Raw genomic sequence first — 20,694 nt, 5'->3', positions numbered from 1 at the left:
AACACAACACAAAACATATGACTTTTCCTTTTGACGTTAATTGAGGTGAGATTTTGAATGTAAAGTTGTAATGAAAGATTTTTTTGTTGCAGTACAGGGTCAAAAGTGTCTTTTGCATGCTCAAAACCATTCAAAACAATTCATTCTTGTTTGCCATAAACTAGCGGACATCGTATTTAATGTCTTCTCTGGAAAGATGGCCTTCTATATTGTTCACTCCATGTCACAGGGACATCAAAAAACATCATTTCTTTTACTCAGGTATACAAAGGCTTTGCTCCTCCTTGAAATGAAATAGAACCACGACAGAAGCTCCTGCGTTTGAATATGTTGCTTCTATAATGGTTTATAGTTCAAGGGTATAGCCCAAATGCGTTAAGAATAAGCTTAGTGTGTACATTCAGCAGCGGAACAAAGACAGAGGCAGCGCTGGATTGTTCACGATCCACAGGACACTTCTTTACATGAAGCGCTGTCCCTTTTTCACTGGGACTTTGTAGATTTGAGCAAACTTCAAATAAAGAACAAATCAATGCCATGTTTTCATGTACATGTTTCCCAACAGGCCATTGACACAGTAAAGTGATGTGAAATGCATTATGGTGAATTTCTACAGAAAGACTGTTGTTGTAAATGATGTTATATCTGGTTGTCAGCCGATAGTTATCAACGCTTTGTACAGACAGTTCATCACTATTCTGTGATATATGGACTATATTTAGTCATATTCAGCATCTTTCTATTCACTGTTAATAATAACGTGGGATACTCTAGAGATGGTGTGCCAATAATATTGGTTTACTAAATGAACTCGTCTCTTTATTCAATTAGACATTATTTCTAAAGATAAACAGGTCAGTGTGGTGCTCCTCATGACATATTATGGTTAGTCCATAATATCTCTCTCATGAGATCAGAAAAATAAGATAAATGAATAAAACAATGTGTTATTAAATCAGGTAATTTACAGTGTGTAATCTATTAATGCATATGTAATGCAAGTGGCTGCAGGTATTTTCGTATCACACCTTGAACATTTGCAGATCAGATTCTATTGGAAACATTTAGTGTTATGTATGTTTACTCCTCACTAGTGTCTGTTCAGGGTGTTAAGACCTTTATAAACCTGTGATTTTGATGTTGAAAAGATGTGACTCTTGACATTTCCATAGACGCATCAGATACTCTGTGCTCAGTACTGTATTACATTTACAGTATTTATCTGTGTACTCACTTTACCCTCACCTTTGATAATCTCTTAATATTATACAAACACTGTTAAAACCTTAAAATGGATAAACACTAGTTTATTCCTACTCTTTTTTATTGAATGTTAACCATTAAAATGTGTCTGATGTGGTTTCCTTCAGCAGATGAAAAACTGAACTAGGCCTTTGTGAAGAAGCGGAAGCCAGGCGTGTGCACATACTAAGTTGCTTTTATTAATACAGAACTGCATGCTACAGAGACTGTACAGCATAAACATTTATTCATTACAAAAACATGGTTTTGTCAACCATTTTAAAATAACAGGAAAAACAAACAAACGGAAAAGATAAGAGCATAAAATAGAACAGGAACATCACAGCCGTTAAGGAAACATTCAAACTATTTATCATTAGCATCTTAATAAACCAGAGAAGAAATCGACAGTTTACAGTCGTCATGTCAACTACAATGGCACCGAGTGGATGATTCTCTTGTAGCTTTTTTACAGCCTCTTGCAACATCAACATGCCTATTTTTTCTACCTACCTATATGTAGTAGTGTACTTAAAAGTGGCAGTTTGTGTATTTTTTTGTATTTAATAGTTTTTTTATGAACCTCCTAATATACATAATTTGGCCCGCATGGGTTTATACATGATGTATGATGTCCGTCTTTTTATTAAGTTTAAATTTTAATATTTGACAATTTGCTACCAAACACATTTGTTATAGCAACATTTATACTACATACATAGCGATCTATGTAACGTCACAGCAAAGAATGGGATCTAAATTAAAAAATGACAACGAAATTAACAGAAATGTCCCTACAGCTTGGTTAGAGGGGCAGAGGAAATTATCACAAAAATTTGGCACGCAAAATCTGTACACAAATCTACAGTCTGGGAGATGGGACTGTGCAATAAAAAAGAAGGGCGTTTTTTCCAACCACTGAAGACGTGGTACCCACTGTCGGCTTCAAGTTAGTCTGTCTTCTTTTGTAAAATGGCTTATAGACGCGTCTGTTGAAATGAGCTTGTGCATACTTTTGTTCGTAAGACCTACCCAGGACACTGAGTGGAATCCAGGTTTTCAGCGCGGAAAAGAAATCCATAATAACAAAACATTTTTTTAGTGTTTTTCCAATCCTCCTTGTAAAAATGGATCATTCATATATATATAAGTCGCTTAACCTTAAGAAAAAATATTTGTACAATGTATTAATAAACAAAAGTCAAAAAGAGACACGTACAAGGTACAACAAGCAATCTCTAAAGCAATAAATACTACTGGTCCTAGCGTTGTGACATTTTGAATTTAATAACCCCCCCAACTTACAATTCCCACCCGCCAAGCACCGCCCACTCACCTGACTCCGCCCCAAAAGGTAAACAACAAAGAAAAAGACAACGCAGTGGAAGAATGCATATTTAACAACAGTAACCCTCCCCCACACACTCCCGCCCCTTTATTCTGTACATTTACATGAACAAGTAACATCACAATATTGTTCCTCGGTGAGAAGTCAACGCAGCCTTGTGCCCTCATCACATTAGTCGATGTCAGGGATTGGTTCGCAAGCTCGTATTTAATACAAATAAAGAAGGAGAACCAATTCTTCTGAGAAAGGGCTTGTTGAGTATCCTAGCCAACCTTTTATATCCTTTAGAAGTGGAACTAAATAAACTTTTCTGTTTGCACAGTTTTAACACTACAAAAAAGACATCAAACAAAATTAATAAAAATTTTGGCAAATTCACAAAGCTATACTACAGCTCATTGTATTTCTTTATAATAATTAGACTTTTTGATAATGATGGGTCAAATATTGACCAATGAACTTTAATAAAACAAAACTCAAATTCCAACGCCTCAATGGCACAGAAAAAGAAGAACATGAAGCGGATCGACAGGTCTAAAAAAGGACTATTCTACAGACTTGGTCACTAGCGACAGAGGCTGCGAGGCTGCAGAGGAGAGCAGCGAGCGGGAATGACAGAGCAAAGCTGCAGGACGTCCCATGGAAGAGCCCGGCTGACCCCGCGAGGACGGGACATCGCCGTGCTCCAGGGACCCGTTGTGGCTCGAGGTGCCGGACGTTTTGCTGGCCGCCGGCACCGCAGAGGAAGAGTTGTTGTTGTCTAGAACCAAAGATGGCGGGCCGGTCAGGAGGTGTGCCGGGTGGTGGTGGAGGTGGAGTGGCTGGTGGGCCGGTTTCATAGTCAGTGAGAGAGGTTGCATTTGTTCAGTCTGAGGTTTGGACTCTTTAGGCGAAGGGGAAAGGATGAGCGAGGAGGGAGAGGGGGGGGGGGAGTCGAGTAAGCTTCCGTCCGAAGAAGGAGGACTGGCACAGCTGCCTTCACCTTGGATGTAACGAATGCACTTTTTTTTTCTCCTGAGGGACAAGGCCAGAGAGAGAAAGGAGCTCGTTTAGCCACAGTGGATTTCTCTGCTTCTCAAAGCCCTCCATGCATCTGCACTTGACAAAAGATCCCTCTGATTGAACATGAAATCGACACTACAAAACCCTTACATTCTTTACATTTGTCTGCAATAACTGGTTTAAAATGTATAAGACAAAGCTCTATATGCTATGTCACAGTATTGTTAACGTTGAGCCATCTGCAGGAAATCTGTTTTTTCTCAGAGGGGAACTTCGAATAAATGACAGATGCATTTCGGCATTTTACAAATACAATACGTTGCATTCTCATGCCAAAGAAAGATGATAGAAATGTATTTTTTCCAAAATCAAAGTCACCAGACAAGACAGACATGGAGTAAAGATCACCAGGACAAGAAACAGCAGAGAAACGATGATGCCGAAGACAAAAATGAGAGATCCAGTTCAAAAAAGATGGCTGTGGATGGTTTCTCACTAGTTCTTCATGTGTTTGACCGACTTCTTTATTATATTGAAAGTTACATTCAATTTAGTGTTCAGTTTAACACTATATACATTATTATATTAGCATTATTCATGTTTTTACTGTACATTGGACTTCATTGAACTTAACTGGGCACATTTTAAAAAGTTTGATGGACGTTTAACCAGGGGCATGACATTTGCAAGATGTGAATAACTTCTGTAACTCTTGAAACATTAATTATATTTCAAGCCCTGGGGTACTCAGTAAATCATGTTACATAAAATATGGTGGGATTTTTAATTGTTTTTTTTACTTTTTATGATTTAAATATGATTGTGATTCACCAAAACTATATCTTGGTTTTGAGAGCAGATGTACATCAAGTTCACCCTCTTCAGAGTCTGTAAAAGGCCTGGGCAGCAGCTCTGTCTCTGCTCGCTCTTCTCCTGAGGGGGTCCAAGTTCTTACAAAGTCAACGCAATCCCGGCTAACCCTTTGCATGTGCCCCACAGACACGAGTGCGGGTGCGCGTGAGGGGTCAAGGCGCCGTGTCTGCTCTCCTGCCTGAGGTCGCGACCCCTCCCCCTATTGGCTGCCGAGTCCCGGGGCCCTGGTGGTGCTCTGGCTCTGGGAGGAAGTGGAATAAAGGAGGGAGAGTGGTTGAATCTGGCGTATGTGGAGTGACTGCTCAGATTCGGTTCAGGGGGGATTCTCTGCCCACCTCATCTCTCTGACCCTGGCAGTGATCTCTCTCTCTCTCTCTCTCTCTCTCTCACAGGGATGGCTCAAGGATACGCTCTATGTTTCAAACTTAGAGGGACACAAAGCAGGGTGGTATATTTTATTTAAAGATATAATTGAAACACTAGCTTTAAATGTCATGTTTTTCATCTATTTAAGCTTAGATCACATATATTCTTGTACAGAACGATCAGGTATGTTTATTTATGACTAATTCTCTGACATAAGATCATATTAACCCCTTAAAAAGCACATAAGCGGACTCTACTGGTATTGCGTCGCTTCTGGGTGGCACCGCGCATCGATCGGAGCAAAGAGCGATCGTTTTGCCTCTACATAGACGTCACGCTCCCGATAACTGTCTGTCAAACCGCTACAAATGAGCTAATATCCATCTTTTAACAGACACATCGATTCATCGTATGTGTCCGTGTTTCTTATTGATTTCTCGGGTCTCGCGGGAAATTACAGCAGATGCATCTTTTAGGAAATGGAGCCTAGAGAGAACTTTTAACCTCTCGGCTCCAAGAGAGAAACAGCGGCGCTCGCGAGGTGCAGATATGATGTATTTCTTATGAAACGCGTTGCAACGAGTGAGAGGGAACACGAGCCAATCAGAGGGAAGCAAGAATAGGAGATAAGTACGATTTAAAGTGATTAAATAAACAAGTACCGTATATATAATAGAATGTGCCTCATGTGGCAGCATATAGAATTAAATATTTATACACGTGTTAATATTTTAGAAGATAAGGGATTTTGAAGTCATTTTACTCAGTGTTTGATTTTGAGAAACATTTCTACTATTTGTTTTTGAAGAGTTTATGTAAATGTGAAACAGTAAAAATGAATGTTGGTGTTGAAAAAATAGTGACTGAAGCCAAGACACAGAGAAGGGAGTAGTACTTAGCAGAAACAAATACCTACCATGAAAATATTCCCAATTCAAAGACTGCTTGTGTCAGAACAGAAAGACAACAGGTAGGGACTAAGTAAGGGTTATTGAAGAGGAAGAAGAGGTGGGAAAGGAGGAGGGAGAGGGCACAGAAAAGAGTGTCACTCAAAAGGCCCTCAGAGGAAGCAGGCCTAAATTTGTAAGCATCACATTTATCAAGGGCGCCAATTCAGGACATACAGACAGTAAAGAAGGGGAGGACCAATCCACTGCCCTGGAGGAAAATGGATTTCTATACTCTTAACGAAGCAGTTAATTTTAAATAAACATCAAAAACAACAACATATATTCTTGATAAATTATACTAGTTATTTAGAAATCCATTTTCTGCCACTGGGCTTAAACCAGATGTAAAATTTATAGCAGGAAATTTCTGAGTGAGGAAAAAGAGTCTGCCATATGTCGCCACATGGCTGGAAACAAGTTTTAGAGCAATATCTGAACAAATAATCAAGAGGAAGGATCTGCTGGAGTGGATGTCCTCCCGTTGCTACAGCAGTTATACCTGCATGGTTTGCACCATAAACTCAGCTGGTCAAGCCCGAACAAGGCACGACACTTCTTTGGGGTATTTGCATCTGTTAGCCAACGAGGTACACAAACACAGACAGAGACACAAAAGAAATAAAAAAGGAAAAAAGGAAACAAAATGGACACGTCATTGCACAGACAAAAACATGGAGCCAGGACTTAGGCTTCGGCTGGACACACTGGGATATCCTCTATGTTCACCAAGCGACCACCGCTCACATCTGCCCGTCGCCTGACCTGCTCGTTCTCTTTTGACCACCCATATTGACCGCGTTTAGCTGTATACACGCATTCACAACAAACCACACGCGGACTAGCCCAAATATGAGGACGAAAAACCGAACAGCGTCGGCCCGGCGAGCGACCGGGCAGGGCGCGGCTGCAGGAAGCTGTGAGAGGTGGCGATAGCTTGGCCCGACGCACACACAGAGGCAAGAATCACCAGAGCGAGAGAGGAAACATGAAGCACGGAGCAGCAGCAGTAGCAGTAACAGCAGTAGCAGTACACAGCCAAGAGAAAACCCCAGCGTTTTAGAAGAGCCCAGCCTCGACCTGGTCCTGGCCTGTGCAAACACCATACACACCTGCAGGGGCCACACCAGTTATTCTGTTGATCGAGACCAAAGCGCGCTCGACACTTCTTAGGAGCGCTCAGGTCTGATGCAGCGGCGACAGGGGAAGGGAAGCCAGCACAGGGGAAGGATAGAAACCCAAACAATGATTCAAAATAATAAAGAGGAAGAAAATGAGAAGAGAAAAAAAACATACAGTGAATCTATGAAGACTTGCAGAAAAATCAGGTCAAAAAGTAATTGTCAAGACTTTAGTCATACCAAAATGCATGCGAATTATTATCCTAACAGGGAAAACAACTGCTTGCGGTCGTGTTATCTAAAGCTGCAGATAAGATTAGGTTGTCTGGGATTTCAAAAAGGCAGTGTGAGTGTAACTAGTGCTAGCGGGTTGCTAAAAATCGCTTGGTTGTGAGTTAGCTTTAGCCAAAGGAAGGATTAAACAGGCTGGAACCTGAAAGGGGTAACTATGCCTTTTAGACCTGGCATCAAACGCTTCCAGTGGCATTGGCAGAAAACGTGCCACATTAAAGTGACACGCTAACGGCTAATCAGTGTTTGAGTCCAGGCCTAGATGTTCAAAGTGCAGGCCAAATCTCATGCTGGCCCCGTAGGAAAAGGCACAAGCATAGATCACGTACTAGAGCAGACGATTAAGGAGGTTTACCCTGATGTCACATATTTTTCTTAACAAGATCTAACTGTCTATTTATCAAACGTTATTAACGATCGCACTATAAACGGTAAAGGCTACGACCTGACGCTAAAACAGCAGCAGTGATCATCAAAAGCATGAATTGTATCCTTATCGAACAGTAAAGAAGAACACCTTTACATTTCATTAAAAAGCAAAAAGAGTAAATAGAATAAACATGTTAGTAATAATATTTAATTAATGTCAAAATGTCATTAGCACCTGTAATCGGAGGGAGTGAAAGGCAAGGGTTTGGAAAATATTCTCTGTGTTCTGAAAAAAAGAACAGATAGAGAGGCCTTCAAGAAGAAATCCGTCACCAAAATAAGCGCAAAATACAAATGACACAAAGTCGCTCGGCTTTTCAAATCAACAATGATCAGAGCAGGAAGAGTATGGAAGGGGGAGAAATGGATAGGTATAAATATATAAGACGTTTGCAAACCTCCTTAATTTGAGATGTGAGTGGTTAAGAGCATGCATGAAAGCGAGCATCAGGGGGGTACACATGCGGTCACACACATGCGCATCACACGCATTGCAGTAGTAGTAGTAGTAGTAGTAGTAGTAGTAGTAGTAGTAGTAGTAGTGGTAATATCTGCAGGGCATTGGCAATTTAACTCAAGCGTTAATGGCTTCTCAAAACACACATCATCACGATACGCTAAAGGGGGGGACAGAAGGGTTCGGGGAGGGTCCGGTGTTGTGAAGGGGTCATGCATATTCAGTTATTAGCTAAGGGAAGGCTACGGGGGGATAAATGGGAGTGGAGGGATTGTGGGAGGGGAGGGTCTGTGCGGTACAAGCAATACTACCGTTTAAATATTGCATCGCATGGACTATACAAAAAAAAAGAGAAAAGAAATAAAGCCAGGCACAATAACGCAGGCAAACGGGGGGAAAACGAAGATACTAGCTCGACTTTTATCTGGCAACATGTCACATCTGCTTGACACGTGATGGGGGTCTTCTAATATGGGAGATAATTGCAGCTCACTTACCATTGCTCTCTGCTTGCTGTTTTTCCCTTTTTCTCTTCTTCCTTTTCCCCTGTTGGTTAGCCGCCAAAAAAATAGAAAGAAAAAGAAAACAAGACACAGACAGGAACCTTAGTTATTATATTGCAGAATGCCCAAAACATAAAACAGAGAACAGTGCTATTTTTTTTTTCTTTTTCTAATGTTATTTATTCATTCAGGCATTGTGTGTTTTTTTCCGTCTCGTCTTTGCCCTGTAGTTTTGAAACAGCTACTGCAGGCCATACTTCCTCCCTCCCCTCCACCGTCTGGCCCCTATCTACCCCTGCTGTAATGTTTTGTTTTATTCTCTCGCTTCGGCAGAACTTGACGGGTTTTACAAGTCTGCGAGTAACATTGTTAAGGTTGCCACTAGTCAGACGGAGACGCTGCCTTTAGATGATTTTAAAAAAAGGAAAGAAAAAGAAAGAAAGAAAAGCATCAACCCCCAAACTACTGTATTTCCAAAGTAAACGCTTGCCCTGGTCATGTTTGGGAGAGAAAGGGATTCATTATAATTTGAAAAAATAAAAACTTACATAGTTGTCTCGTGCCGACCAGCCGGGGTAGAGCTGCATGTGGAGCTGTCGTTCTTTCCTGGCCAGTTCGTAGTACTTGGCCTGCTCCTCCCGCGATAGGGCATGCCACTGTGGAACACAAGACAAGGGGATCTTAGTGTCCGGGACGGAGGCCATGTTCCTCGACAGTGTGCTGGCGTTTAAGGAATTGTAATTTTGTCCCGTTTGTGTTTATGTACAGTATACAAGATGATAAAAAAACAACTGGATATTTATAATCCATGTCAAAGCGATTTAGACTTTTAACTTTCAAACTGTTTGCCGTTCTGTTGAGTTAGTGACTAAAGAAATAGAGTTATAATACAGTATACCGTATTTTCGGGACTATAAGTCGCACCTTTTTTCATAGTTTTGGCCAGGGTGCGACTTATACTTATACTCCGGAGCAACTTATATGTGATATTATTTGTTATTTTCACACTTCCAACTTTATTTCATACTCCAGTGCGACTTATAGATGTTTTTTTCTTCTCTATTATGCATTTTTTGGCTGGTGCGACTTATACTCCGGAAAATACATCTTTTCTTGTAAAGAACTTTGAGTTACTTTGTGTACGGATCACAAAAAGCAATCTGGATCAGAGTGAAACTGTAAGGATCAACTCCTTTTTGGCATATTGTTAATAATTTTGACTTGTAGCCAGAATTAGATTAGATTACATAATTACAATTCACAAATTCAAGTCAAAACAGGTCTTTGCATTACTGATCAGATTGTGTTTGTTCATTAAAGTTCCAGTATATGATTACGTGTATGTTGATGTTATAGTTATTCCTCCAACTCGATGGTGACGGATGGAACTGATCCTATGCAAACATTAAGAGTGAAATGATGGCTGAGTCTTACCCTTCGGCCCAGTATCTGGTTGATGGCGGCGCTCTCCTTCAGCGTGCACTCGGCCACCACCTTGGCTCGCATCTCCTTCATGTACAGCATGAAGGCGTTCAGCGGCTTCTTTATGTGCACCTGCTTCTTCTTTTCCTCCTCCTTCTTCGCATCCGACTGTTTCCTGTGTGGACAAATAGGACAAGGTCTAATCAGTCATGCCCATGATATTGTGTTTGGGTGAGATATTTATTGTGTATTGTTGTTTGTTTTGACACTTAGAATACTATGTACATTCTATATAGTAAGAATATGGTCAAAATGTTGATAGAAATAGAGTGAAATCATCTAAAGAAGGATATAAGTAGAGGTGGGCAATATATTGTTTTGAAAATAGGCAAAATTTGAATATTGAGAATCGTTTTTAGTCAAAATTGTGACAAAAATGGATGTTTATTAAGAAAAATGAAAAAAAAAAAAATAAAGTGTATAAGGTGATATTTCTGCACTTTTGTGATTCATTTTGAAGATATTTCTCATTTGTTTGATCATTTTCCCTCAACTAATACATTTAAAGACCTCCCTGGATATATATATATATATATTTCTGCGCTTATAAATTTTGAGATGATGGATTGCAAAAAATAAGCCCTGATTCTCTGTAGAAGTGGAAACAGATGACAGTATTTCATAAATGTACTCACGAGCTGTTGAGGGAGCTGATGTCGCTGTGAGAAGACTCCTGCTTTACGTTGGGGGTGACGATGGCCGGGTGGGGGATGCCGGTGGTGTGCAAACTGTGGTGGGGGGGCACCATGTGTGGGGGGAACCTGGAGGAGAGAAGACTGTGTAAATCGTCAGAATGGACACAGGTGAAATGGGGGAGATGAAGCACAGATACACAAAGACAGATAAACAAAGACACTTCAATGGACAATGCTCAGCCCCGTCCTCTCCGAGTCGAAGTTCAAGATCTTTGTTTAATTACTTCGACGGGAACGGGGCTGGCCTTCAACTTGAGCGCGCACAAACAAACGTGAACATGGCCGAGGCTAAAGGCGCTATTCAGTCTCCTGAGTAGGCTACTTCAAGGACTTCGCAGTTATGATCACATTAGAGCATGCACAGTTATATGTAACACACAATTACATCAATCTATTGGTGAAACTGAGTGGATGTAAGAGTTTCTAAACCATATAAATGTATTGCATGAAAGGCTTAACCGTTTCTATTTAGCTGTGTAGCCCCCAAACCCTGAACTCATAACGGCTGTGACTGAAGATGTGTGTATTTTATGATGACATTCAGCATTTTTGAAAACATCTGCGCATGCCTCACAATTATCCCTCAAATCATTTCCAAATCTGATTGTGTCACCGCATATGCCACAATTTACCGGCGATAATTTATGGCAGAATTTGAGAAAGTGCGACTGATATGAAAATGCTGGGTTTTGAGGAGTAAAGTCAGGGCTATTATCTCTTATGGAAGAATAGATTTGAATGTTCTATCAAAGTCTTGTATCACTTCAGGTATTGGCTCTCTATTTGCTTCCTCCCAGCTTTTTTTTTTCTGCCAATTCAGCACTGTCAGCAGCTCTGACATTTTTATCTGCCTCCCTCTCCTCTGCTATCATCATTTCATCATCTCCACAGCTGCACATATTCAGGCCAGAATCCTTTATATGTGAAATGGATTCAGAAGGAGAGCGCAGCCAGAAGATGAGGCCACGCTGCACCCAAATGTTACGCTACAGTTTGTACGACACTAATTATTCGCCTGTGATTATTCCAACCTGTGCCTGTGTGTGTGTGTTTACAAAGTGCGCACACATTTAAGAGAAGAGGAGAGGATGAAGGAGACGAAAAAAAGAAAGATGGAATAATTCTTCTTCTTTTTTTTTTGAAAACAGCTCATTATCCGGCTGTGTCTGGCTGCATGGCTCCAAGCCAGAATATAATGATGAGGATAAACTCGCCAGGAACAACTAGTTTCTGTTGGAGGCCATCTCAGGGGAGTGCCAGTGTGCTCCCCCCTCAAACTCTCTCCTCTCTCCCTCCTTTTCCCCTCTTCTGCCTTCATCACTGACACATTGGTGTTTGTGCCATGTCATGCGTTGATGGGGAGCTCAGGCAGCACACTGGCTGTATATATCGCCCATCATTAGGGCAGCCGCATTTCCCGCGCTCCCTGCTTCTTCCTCCTTTTCTCTCTTGTTAAAATTTCCTCTGTTCCGAGATCTATTTTTTCTCATTCTACTCCTCCCCTGTCCCCTCTCGCCACCTCACCCCAGCCGCCCTCCCTCCTCCCTGAGCGCCGCACAGGTTATGGTTTAAACATGACGGCCATCTCTTTGAAGGCATCATCCTCATCATGAACATCACCATCATCAGCAGCAAAGGACCAATTTAACCCACACGGCAAAGGAGAAGGGAAAAAAAAAAAAAAATCCCAACTCGATTGCCCCTCCCACCACCAACCCCGGGGCTGCGACGTCTCAATCTGAAAGGTGAGGGCATTTGGACGGACGGGAGGACGAGCAGGGAAGGAGGAGGCGGGTCAGAGACGCGGCGAGCCCAGTGTCAGCCAGTGCCATTTAATTGCTGGCGCTAGGCAGTCGCCCGTGCGCCTGTTTAATGTATAATGATCGGGCCGGTTCGCTTCCCCTGGTCCCCGGGAAAAAGGGAGAGACGGAGCGGTGCTGGCGGGGTGTGGGGGCCGTATCAAAGGGCAGGCTTAAGCAGAAGGGGCCAAAGGGGGGCTGTCATATCCTCCCACCTGTCACACCGTCCCACATTATATAAGGAATCTGGGCCCAACCCCATTATCAAAATAATGTCTTTCATTTGCTCCGCAGGCTACTACTGCTCTCTTTTTTTTTCCTCAACGTCCTGAAAGAATGTATTTTTTAACAGGACCTAGGTGTAAGGTGCTCATTGCTTACAAGATAGCACGTCCGCTCTCTGCATCCTAATTCAGCGCACGGGGGACTGATACAGAGAAGAGTAGACTTGGCTCCCTACAAGAATACAAGGCCGAGCTTGTCTTTTTGCTCAGTATTTTTCCCTACAAATCTTTGAGCTATATAACAATGGTTGAAGTCTTTGAACAAAACCAACCGTCTGACAGTTGCGCTTCTCTTGCACACGTTTGAATTTTGTCAACAAATTGAAGCCTCCTCTGTCCTGCTGCACACTTTTCTCCCTTTACTTTCTCGGAGATGTTGTTAAACCTTCCCCATTTTTTTTGCAGAGGGCCCTCCCAGAGCCCCCCATTTATTCAGTTATCCTAATTCAATTAAGGGCCTCATCACAGGGCATTAGCTCTTCCCCGTGGCCAGTCCCCCCTCAGCACAAGCCAGCCGGCAGATTCAATTAGCCACACTGGAAATAAGATGATCACAATGTAGAGGCTGTCATTATGGGGGCAAATTAGCAGTCACTTAAAGTCAAGGTTTTGGCTGTGCGTGCGCCGCCAGATGCCGATGTCTGACCCCGTGCACCTGAAATGAGCTCGAAATTTGACACGACATAAATCCGATTGAATTTAAGAGTAAGGTCGGATGAAGGGAGGCGTTCATTCATTCATCTGGACTCTGCGTAAGCTCACTGCCAAACTTTATTCCAGAGCTTTAAATTATATGGTTCCCGCCCCCTGCTTCCTCCTCCCTCTGCATCTGCATGATCCATCAATGTCACGGAGGCCTAACCAGCCGCCCTCAGGAGCTGCTGTTCCAATCAGACTGTAATTAAACCAAAGCTTGGATTTGTCCCTTGACTCCAAATAAAAGTCCCCAAAGTCCCCTGCTGCAAAGGCGCTAAGAGGAGGGGAGGAGAAAGGGAGGGAGGACGAGTAGGAGGCTGTTTGTTTTTCTGCTTTTTTGGGGCTGTTCTAACGCCGCAAATCACAGGCTTTTTAGTCGCCCCCATATTAATTCTCCTCGCTTCCCACATGATATATGGATGGCGGCGCACCTCTCATGGGAACAATAAGTCGCTTTACAAGCGCTGACAAACACACATGTATACAAGCCGGCATACACACCCGACTGAGCCTCGCGGGTGCGATAACATCTACACTTGAGTAAGACCCTAATGGGCTAAAACCAAAAGTGTCAAGGCCTCGTCTCCCATCTACTAGTGCCCTTCAAAGTGTTTGCTGTGTTTGTTTATCTGACTGGCTGCTCGAATCTGAGGCAAGGACACGCTCCGGCTCGGGCTGACATGCGGCGGGGGTAAACGTTTTTCAGGGGCCTCATTAGAAAAAGATAAATATAATTAATATTTGAGCATGCGAGCTGGAACGCTACACTGGAGGATTGGCCCTTTTGAACGTGGCGATGTGGAGAGGGAGTTCTTGTGAAGGGTCTTTTGAGTGAGAAGCTAAGCCCAGTGGCACCTATGAGCTAATGTGTGTGTGCGTGTGTGTGTGTGTGTGTGTGTGTGTGCGTGTGAATTGTAAGAGTAGCAGGCCTCAGCTCACCTTGACATGGATGCGTTGACAGTCAGCGCAGTTGGGTAGGGGTGTCTGAAGCCCCCTGTTGTGATGGGATAAACAGGTTGACCTTGCCTGTGAAGAGGGAGGAGAAGAAAGAAGGTGCAAAGGTAAAGACGGATGCTTGACGTGGACGTGTAGAAGGTGCGGCCCACGTGTCTCGCGCCCGCTCCGTGGGCCTCTTTATTCTCATTTGATCAGGGCAAAAATCTAGGGGATTGCAGAGCGCGGATCAAAGGCGCGGAAAACTCTAAACAATTTGAATGCCACAAATCTTGATAGCGGTGGCTAATTAAATTTCATAACCCTTCGCTCTGTGACGACGTAGTGGGGCCCTGTTCCTCCCCGAGCTGGAACTAGGTGTTTTGTTGTGATAATTAAAGACGAAGTGCGGTTTCCTTTAATGGAGCCATCACGCTAATTGAGGTCTACACATCCAAAGACAAACAATAATGAATGTAAATTTATACCAAAATAAAGTGCAGCAAATCAAAGGGCGCCGTGGCTGTGCTCGGGGCCTCTTTCGGTATTTAGATCGCGGTGAGAAAACATTAAATTAACAGAGCTTAATTTGTAGCCTTTTGTCATATTAACAAGTGTTGACATGAGTTACCAGGGGAGAGCCCCCGTGTGGAATTGTGGGTAAAATACGGCCAATCACAGTTCATTAATGTAATTGGACCATACAGAGACATGCAAAATAGTCTGTGCCTCGGAGTAGGAAGTTAGGATTGGTGCGGGTCCAGGGAGCTCTGGTGGGCTTCAGGGGTCCAGGAGCGAAGATGAAGTTAAACAGTGTGTTCGACAGGTGCCGACAGGTGACCCGCCCCTGAGACCGGCGCCAGACAGACCCGCCTTACGTGGACTGAGTGTTACGTGGACTAAAGGCACCTTGCTGCAAGAGTTTAAGCAATAGCAGGATATCTTGTTCAGTTGTATGAAATAGCTGGACACGATCAAAGCAAATTCAAGCACTCATTTTACAACAGCTTTTAGTGTTCACTCTGGTCAAGGTAACTTTGATGTAAGTAAGAGATAACTTGCTACAATAGGCCAATTAGAGATATAAAGCAGGAATCACCATCATAGATCTGTTAGAGAGTATGACATATTGTAGACATAATGCTGGTGGTTAATGTTAGAGCTTACAATTCTTTATAACTTGGTTCATTGATTCTGAACTGTTACTGTTTGATTATAGGAGCCAATTTTAGAAGACTTTACAGAGCTATTTTCTTTTCTATTATCATACTCATTTGAGGAAGAGTCAATGCAAAAGAAGAAAACAATATCTTGAACACAAGGTAACATAAAGAAGGTAGTACAGTGTTTCCCATTAATAAAGGAGACTATGGTGTCTAATGTCATGCCCCTAGTCTAAAATAAACTAACAATCAACTGATACGACAAATAATACTATTGGCATGTTGTTTCAGGCATAAAAAGCATACAAAGAAACTACAAAAAATTAAGTATTTAAGAGATTTAATAGAGGCAATACGTGACATTTATAATCCAACACCACAGTCTCAGCAGAATCTATGGGAAACACTGTACTATTATTTTGTGTTGAAATGTCTATTGAAAAGAGCCTCGGTTAACATCTATGAATTGAGCCTTTCCTTAGTATTTAAGTGCAACACTTTTATGCAGGCCTCAAAGGAACCTACCAGTTAAAAACAGCAAACACGCAACTCGAAAACACACCACAACTTACAAACTCATTCAACAAATGTGTAGTAAAAACGTTTTGCTTACTGTGGAACTAACCAGCCCAGCGGATGTGGGATTTGGCCGACAGCGCCAGGTGACAGCGGGTAATAAGGAGATATATCTGGAGGATGTGGAGGCCTTGGGATCCCTGTGAAACGGGTGACACGGAGAAGAGTGGAGGTGGACAGACACGGTGATGACAGAGGGAGGAAAAAAGAAGCAAATCTTTGTCAGCACTGGGTCGGCCCTTTGTGGAGAAACGCACATGAGACATCAGAGGAGAAAGAGGAGGAGGAGGAGGAAGCTGGTGTGTACACAAATCACACTTCTGATCAAAGCAAGACAGGGAATGTGTAGCTAAAGGTGAATGGGAATAAACACCAACGCGTTTCTTGTCACATTTGTCGGGACTAAATCAAATTAATAATAGAAAATGGCTGAGGTTATGACAAAACATCAGGATTCATGCGTGATTGTAGCTACTAGTTCTGTATGGGAGAATGTAAACTTGCCACTGCAATGAATACTTTTGAGTATTTTGACGATTTGATACGGTGACAATAATCAGAGATGTCAAGATTATTCGCTCAATCGATAATTGTGATTATTTTGGTCATTATATAATCGAAAGAACTAAAAAATAATAATTGTGAGAATTGTAGGCAGCAATAATGAGTAATTTCAGTTCAATCTATTCCCCAAAAAAGTCAAGCATTTTTATTATCTGTCCGTTTATGTGACAATACCATTACTTTATCATTTCTGATTGAAGTAGTTCACTGTCAAAGTGCCAACAATCGTATATAAATCATCGAAAAATCGTGACACTAAAATGTTGAATAGTGACACCCCTAGACAGGTCTATACTGATGTTGCAATAGAAAAAAATAGCGATATTATGTGGTCTGACTGGATATGTTTTAAAGCTTAAGTACAAATCTACATTGACTGCAAGTGCCATCCAATTTGAAAGCAGTAGTAGTCTTCATTCCCATCATAGTTGCAGACAGATGCAGCAGGTGGTGCACTGTAACTGTACACACGATCCATTATAAGCTCATTGGCGGATCTGATTCAGCAGAAAAGCCAGCGGTGGCTCGTGTTTGTTATCCCCCCACAGGTAAACAGTGACAGAGATGTCCAATTTGAGGACAGCTCTAGTGGAGGGCACCGCCAAACAATCACAGCGACCACCATGTTGCCTTTGCATTTCCGTGGCAGCTGACAGGCGCAGAACCGGCGTCAGCGAGACGTCCGCCCGAATAGACGGGTTGAAAAGGTGTAAAAAAAACTTCTTTTTTTCTCCTCTCTCTCTAGTGACAAACTTAAGACTAGAAAAATGGGCAAAGGAACGCAGCGGGGAAGTGTGTGCGCCTAAAAGAGTACGATTTCGAGGGACGTTGGAGCGCAGACGTCAATATTTTGGTTAGTTTCGGTGCCAGCATTGCTCGAGGAAAGCTGGATCAGTGTTTGTAATGTGAATTTGGACGGAATCGATGGCTACACCCAAGATCTGAAACTGATCAAGGCAGTGGAGGAAACTAACCAAGTGCTTTTAGAAGTGAGCATGACGTTTAATAGCCTGTTTGACTCATAAGCTGTGGCTATAATTTAGGATGGATCCCAACTTCTGCCCCTTAAAAGTAGTAGAGTCACTCATACTCTTTCAGATATCACAGATGGCACTACACTTTAAGCAAACTTTGTTACTTTGACTTTCACCGCCATTTGAATCCTCCATCTATTGCAAACCCTGACTTATCCAAGAACAAAGGAAAGTGCATTAAAAGCCAACATTATCCCATCGCCACCCAGCGCACAAGACCTAATACAGCTCATTAATTAATTAAATACTGAGCTCAATTAAGCAGCCCCCATTAAGCACTACATTAAACAGCAGCTGCCACTTTGTTCCCCCTTTGTACGGGCCATCATAATAGACCAACATTATTACCTAAAACGCAGTCAAACCACCAGAGAGATGAAGGAAGCGTGTGGAAAAAGCACCTGAATAGAATGGATGGGTTTTTTGCTGAAATCAATCAAAAACTGTACTATTATTTTGGTGTAAATCTTGAGTTCACAGGGTTTTAGATCCACGGTTACAGTGGCTGTGCTGATAAGACTTTGGCAGGAATCATGGCGGACATGTGATACTGTGGTTACACGCTAAATTCCACGGTTTATGTTGGTTTTAACAGATACTTTTCAGGTTGTTATTATTAAAAAATACCAAAATAATAGCTTGAATGGGAAGGATCTTGAACAATTGGCACCAAATGGACACTCAAATGACTCAAAATCACCAAACTATTCCTGTTTACTACATTTATGTTATGATTGGTCCTTTTTTCGCATTTGAGTGGTGAGTTGGTTGACATTTTTATGATACTCAGGAATGAACCAAGGAAGAAAAGATCACTATTCGTTCAAATTTATGAAGCATATTTCTGTACAATAGCAATATCCTAAATTTAAACTTAAATGCTCAATAAGTAATTGGTTTAGGACACTTTAAATACTGAAAACAGTAAAGATGTAAGATGTAACATTAATCCTTGAACTGAAATTATTCCTTCTCATTTTGACAGTTAACGTTTGCTGTTGTCAAAAACACAAGTAGGTAGTTTGGACACAGCTTTAAATGTGATATGAATTAGAAAATATCAGGAAAAGAACAGAAACAACGTATATTCAATAGTAGAAATGTGGTGCGTACCTGTTTTGGGGTCCACGTCTGTCTGTAGGTGTGGAGGGGGGTTCCCTGGTGTGAAGTGCTCATTGCTGTAGGTGATCAGGGGTGTGAGGGGGTGCACGTGGTGAGGGTGCTGTACCACAGGAACTTTATTCGACTGCAACAAAGACAAAAGAGGAGAGAGCGTTGTGTTAATAGTATTTGCAATGTCGAGGGCTTTGAGACTGCAGGCGCCTGCCGCAGACCAACAAACCGGGCCTGGAGGAGGGCTATCAAATTCTGACTTCTCTGAGAGGCGCCAAACCACAAAGCCACGGCGAAAATAGTGCGGTTTGTAATTAAAAACACTGCTTGTGGTGTCGCCGTGGAATTCGGTAATACAATCTAAGAGGCTCTAGGGGCGTTTGCCAGTTCACATTTGGGCCCGAAGTGAGATGAAGCGCTCTTAACTGCGCTTTGCAGCAAGTAATCGATCATCTGTAAACCACACAAATCAAGCCAGCGCGTGTAAATCTGCAGTCATTAGTAGCTCCAGTTCTCTCAGCCGGTCTTCCACCCGCGTATATCCCCCCGGGGGACCCCTGGTACATGGCGGGTTATGGGGCGCATTGTAATAAAAGGGTGAGCAAGAGTAGGAGGTGGAGCTAAAAATCCATTTCTGCATTTTTGCCAATTTAGTTTTAGCTATGTAATCTTCTTTTTGTGCTGCTAAGTGGCGCACGCAGACCCTGCTTTTTTTTTTTTTCAATTACCACAAAGATTACAGTGGAGCTTGCCTTTGGGGCCCTCAAAAACCAGCTCGGGACAGAACACACAGACAAGACCCCCCTTCCAAACACAAGATAACCAGATTAGAGCTAGGCTAGTGGCTGCAGAAGCTCCTTATCCTAGCCCTTAGCAGTCAAAGAAGCAGCACTAATCAGGCTTATCATAACATGACGCTTTCAGAGCTAGCTCGCCTGTGTACGCGCCGAGCTCAGAGGCCACACATCCTCATTAGCGACTCGAACCCATGCGACGAAATGGAAGGGAAAAAATGCTCCGCTGTGGCACCAGACTTTGAAAAACACTAATAAGACTAGATGTTGGCAGGGGAGGAGCGGGGGCCTGGTTTACGTGATGCTCGTTGACAATGAAAATGCAAAACTTGCGAGCCCAAGGGCGACTTTTAGACAAATGTGGGCCGAACGAGAGACATAATGATTTACTTAATACGAGGCCCGTTTGAGATCCTAATACACCCATTCTCCATTCAAGACTGTTAGCTCTTTTGGCTGAAGCAGGCCCATACAGCAGACTCCTTTCTGCTGGAGATTGCGTGGAGTATGAAGAGAAGAGTGGAGAAGAGTGAGAGGGTGGTGTATGGCAGCGGCGGCGGCGGGGGGGGGGCGTTCCCTATTGCCATGGTCCCAATGAAAGATTAATGAACCCCAGCGGAACTCCAGGGAGGCACTGGGACTCTTGGGACCCATTCAGAGCCCTGAGCTGAAAAGGCTGAGGAGAGAGAGAGCGTGCATATAGCGTCAAGGCAAAAGGGGGGTTGGAAAAGGATTCGTAAAGAAGAAACCAAGACGCTCCTCTCCTGATGTGCAAAAATAACATTTGCACATAAAATAAACAATCTGGTGTAAGAGGTTACGCCATATAACCCTATCTTGTGCCCTCCTAACCTGTAGTTCGCTTCTCTCTGGAGTAATGATGTGAAAGAATGTTGTCAATTCTTCATCAGGCTTTGACCGCTGAAAAGCCTGCAGTGGACATTTAAATAAGGCCTTTTGTCCAGCGGGCCCGGGCCATTCA

The 20,694-nt window shown here is 42.6% G+C and overlaps 1 protein-coding gene across 41 annotated transcripts in view; it reads right to left on the bottom strand.

Annotated features, from left to right (window-relative positions):
- Positions 1-1,422: 1,422 nt before the first annotated feature.
- Positions 1,423-20,694, bottom strand: part of tcf7l2 (transcription factor 7 like 2) — an 85,320-nt gene continuing 66,048 nt past the window's right edge. For 4 of the 41 annotated variants that reach the window (XM_072455889.1, XM_072455906.1, XM_072455898.1 and 1 more), the window contains 10 exons: positions 18,919-19,051; positions 16,245-16,347; positions 14,475-14,561; positions 10,697-10,837; positions 10,014-10,176; positions 9,128-9,235; positions 8,574-8,637; positions 7,795-7,845; positions 6,891-6,963; positions 1,423-3,604 (listed from right to left, as the gene is read on the bottom strand). In XM_072455889.1, the coding sequence (XP_072311990.1) occupies positions 3,136-3,604; positions 6,891-6,963; positions 7,795-7,845; positions 8,574-8,637; positions 9,128-9,235; positions 10,014-10,176; positions 10,697-10,837; positions 14,475-14,561; positions 16,245-16,347; positions 18,919-19,051 (1,392 nt within the window). In that variant the 3' untranslated portion in view covers positions 1,423-3,135. Of the gene's footprint in view, positions 3,605-5,746; positions 5,809-6,280; positions 6,354-6,890; positions 6,964-7,794; positions 7,846-8,573; positions 8,638-9,127; positions 9,236-10,013; positions 10,177-10,696; positions 10,838-14,474; positions 14,562-16,244; positions 16,348-18,918; positions 19,052-20,694 lie in introns of those variants that run through there. The other 37 variants (XM_072455894.1, XM_072455902.1, XM_072455907.1 and 34 more) reach the window with 30 other exon arrangements.

The sequence above is a fragment of the Eucyclogobius newberryi genome, unplaced genomic scaffold (assembly GCF_026437365.1).
Source record: "Eucyclogobius newberryi isolate DKJ021-1_F unplaced genomic scaffold, fEucNew1.0.hap1 SCAF_20, whole genome shotgun sequence".
Lineage (NCBI taxonomy): Eukaryota > Metazoa > Chordata > Actinopteri > Gobiiformes > Gobiidae > Eucyclogobius > Eucyclogobius newberryi.
Note: the sequence above shows the minus strand (reverse complement) of the source record. Positions and strands in the feature narration are given on the sequence as shown.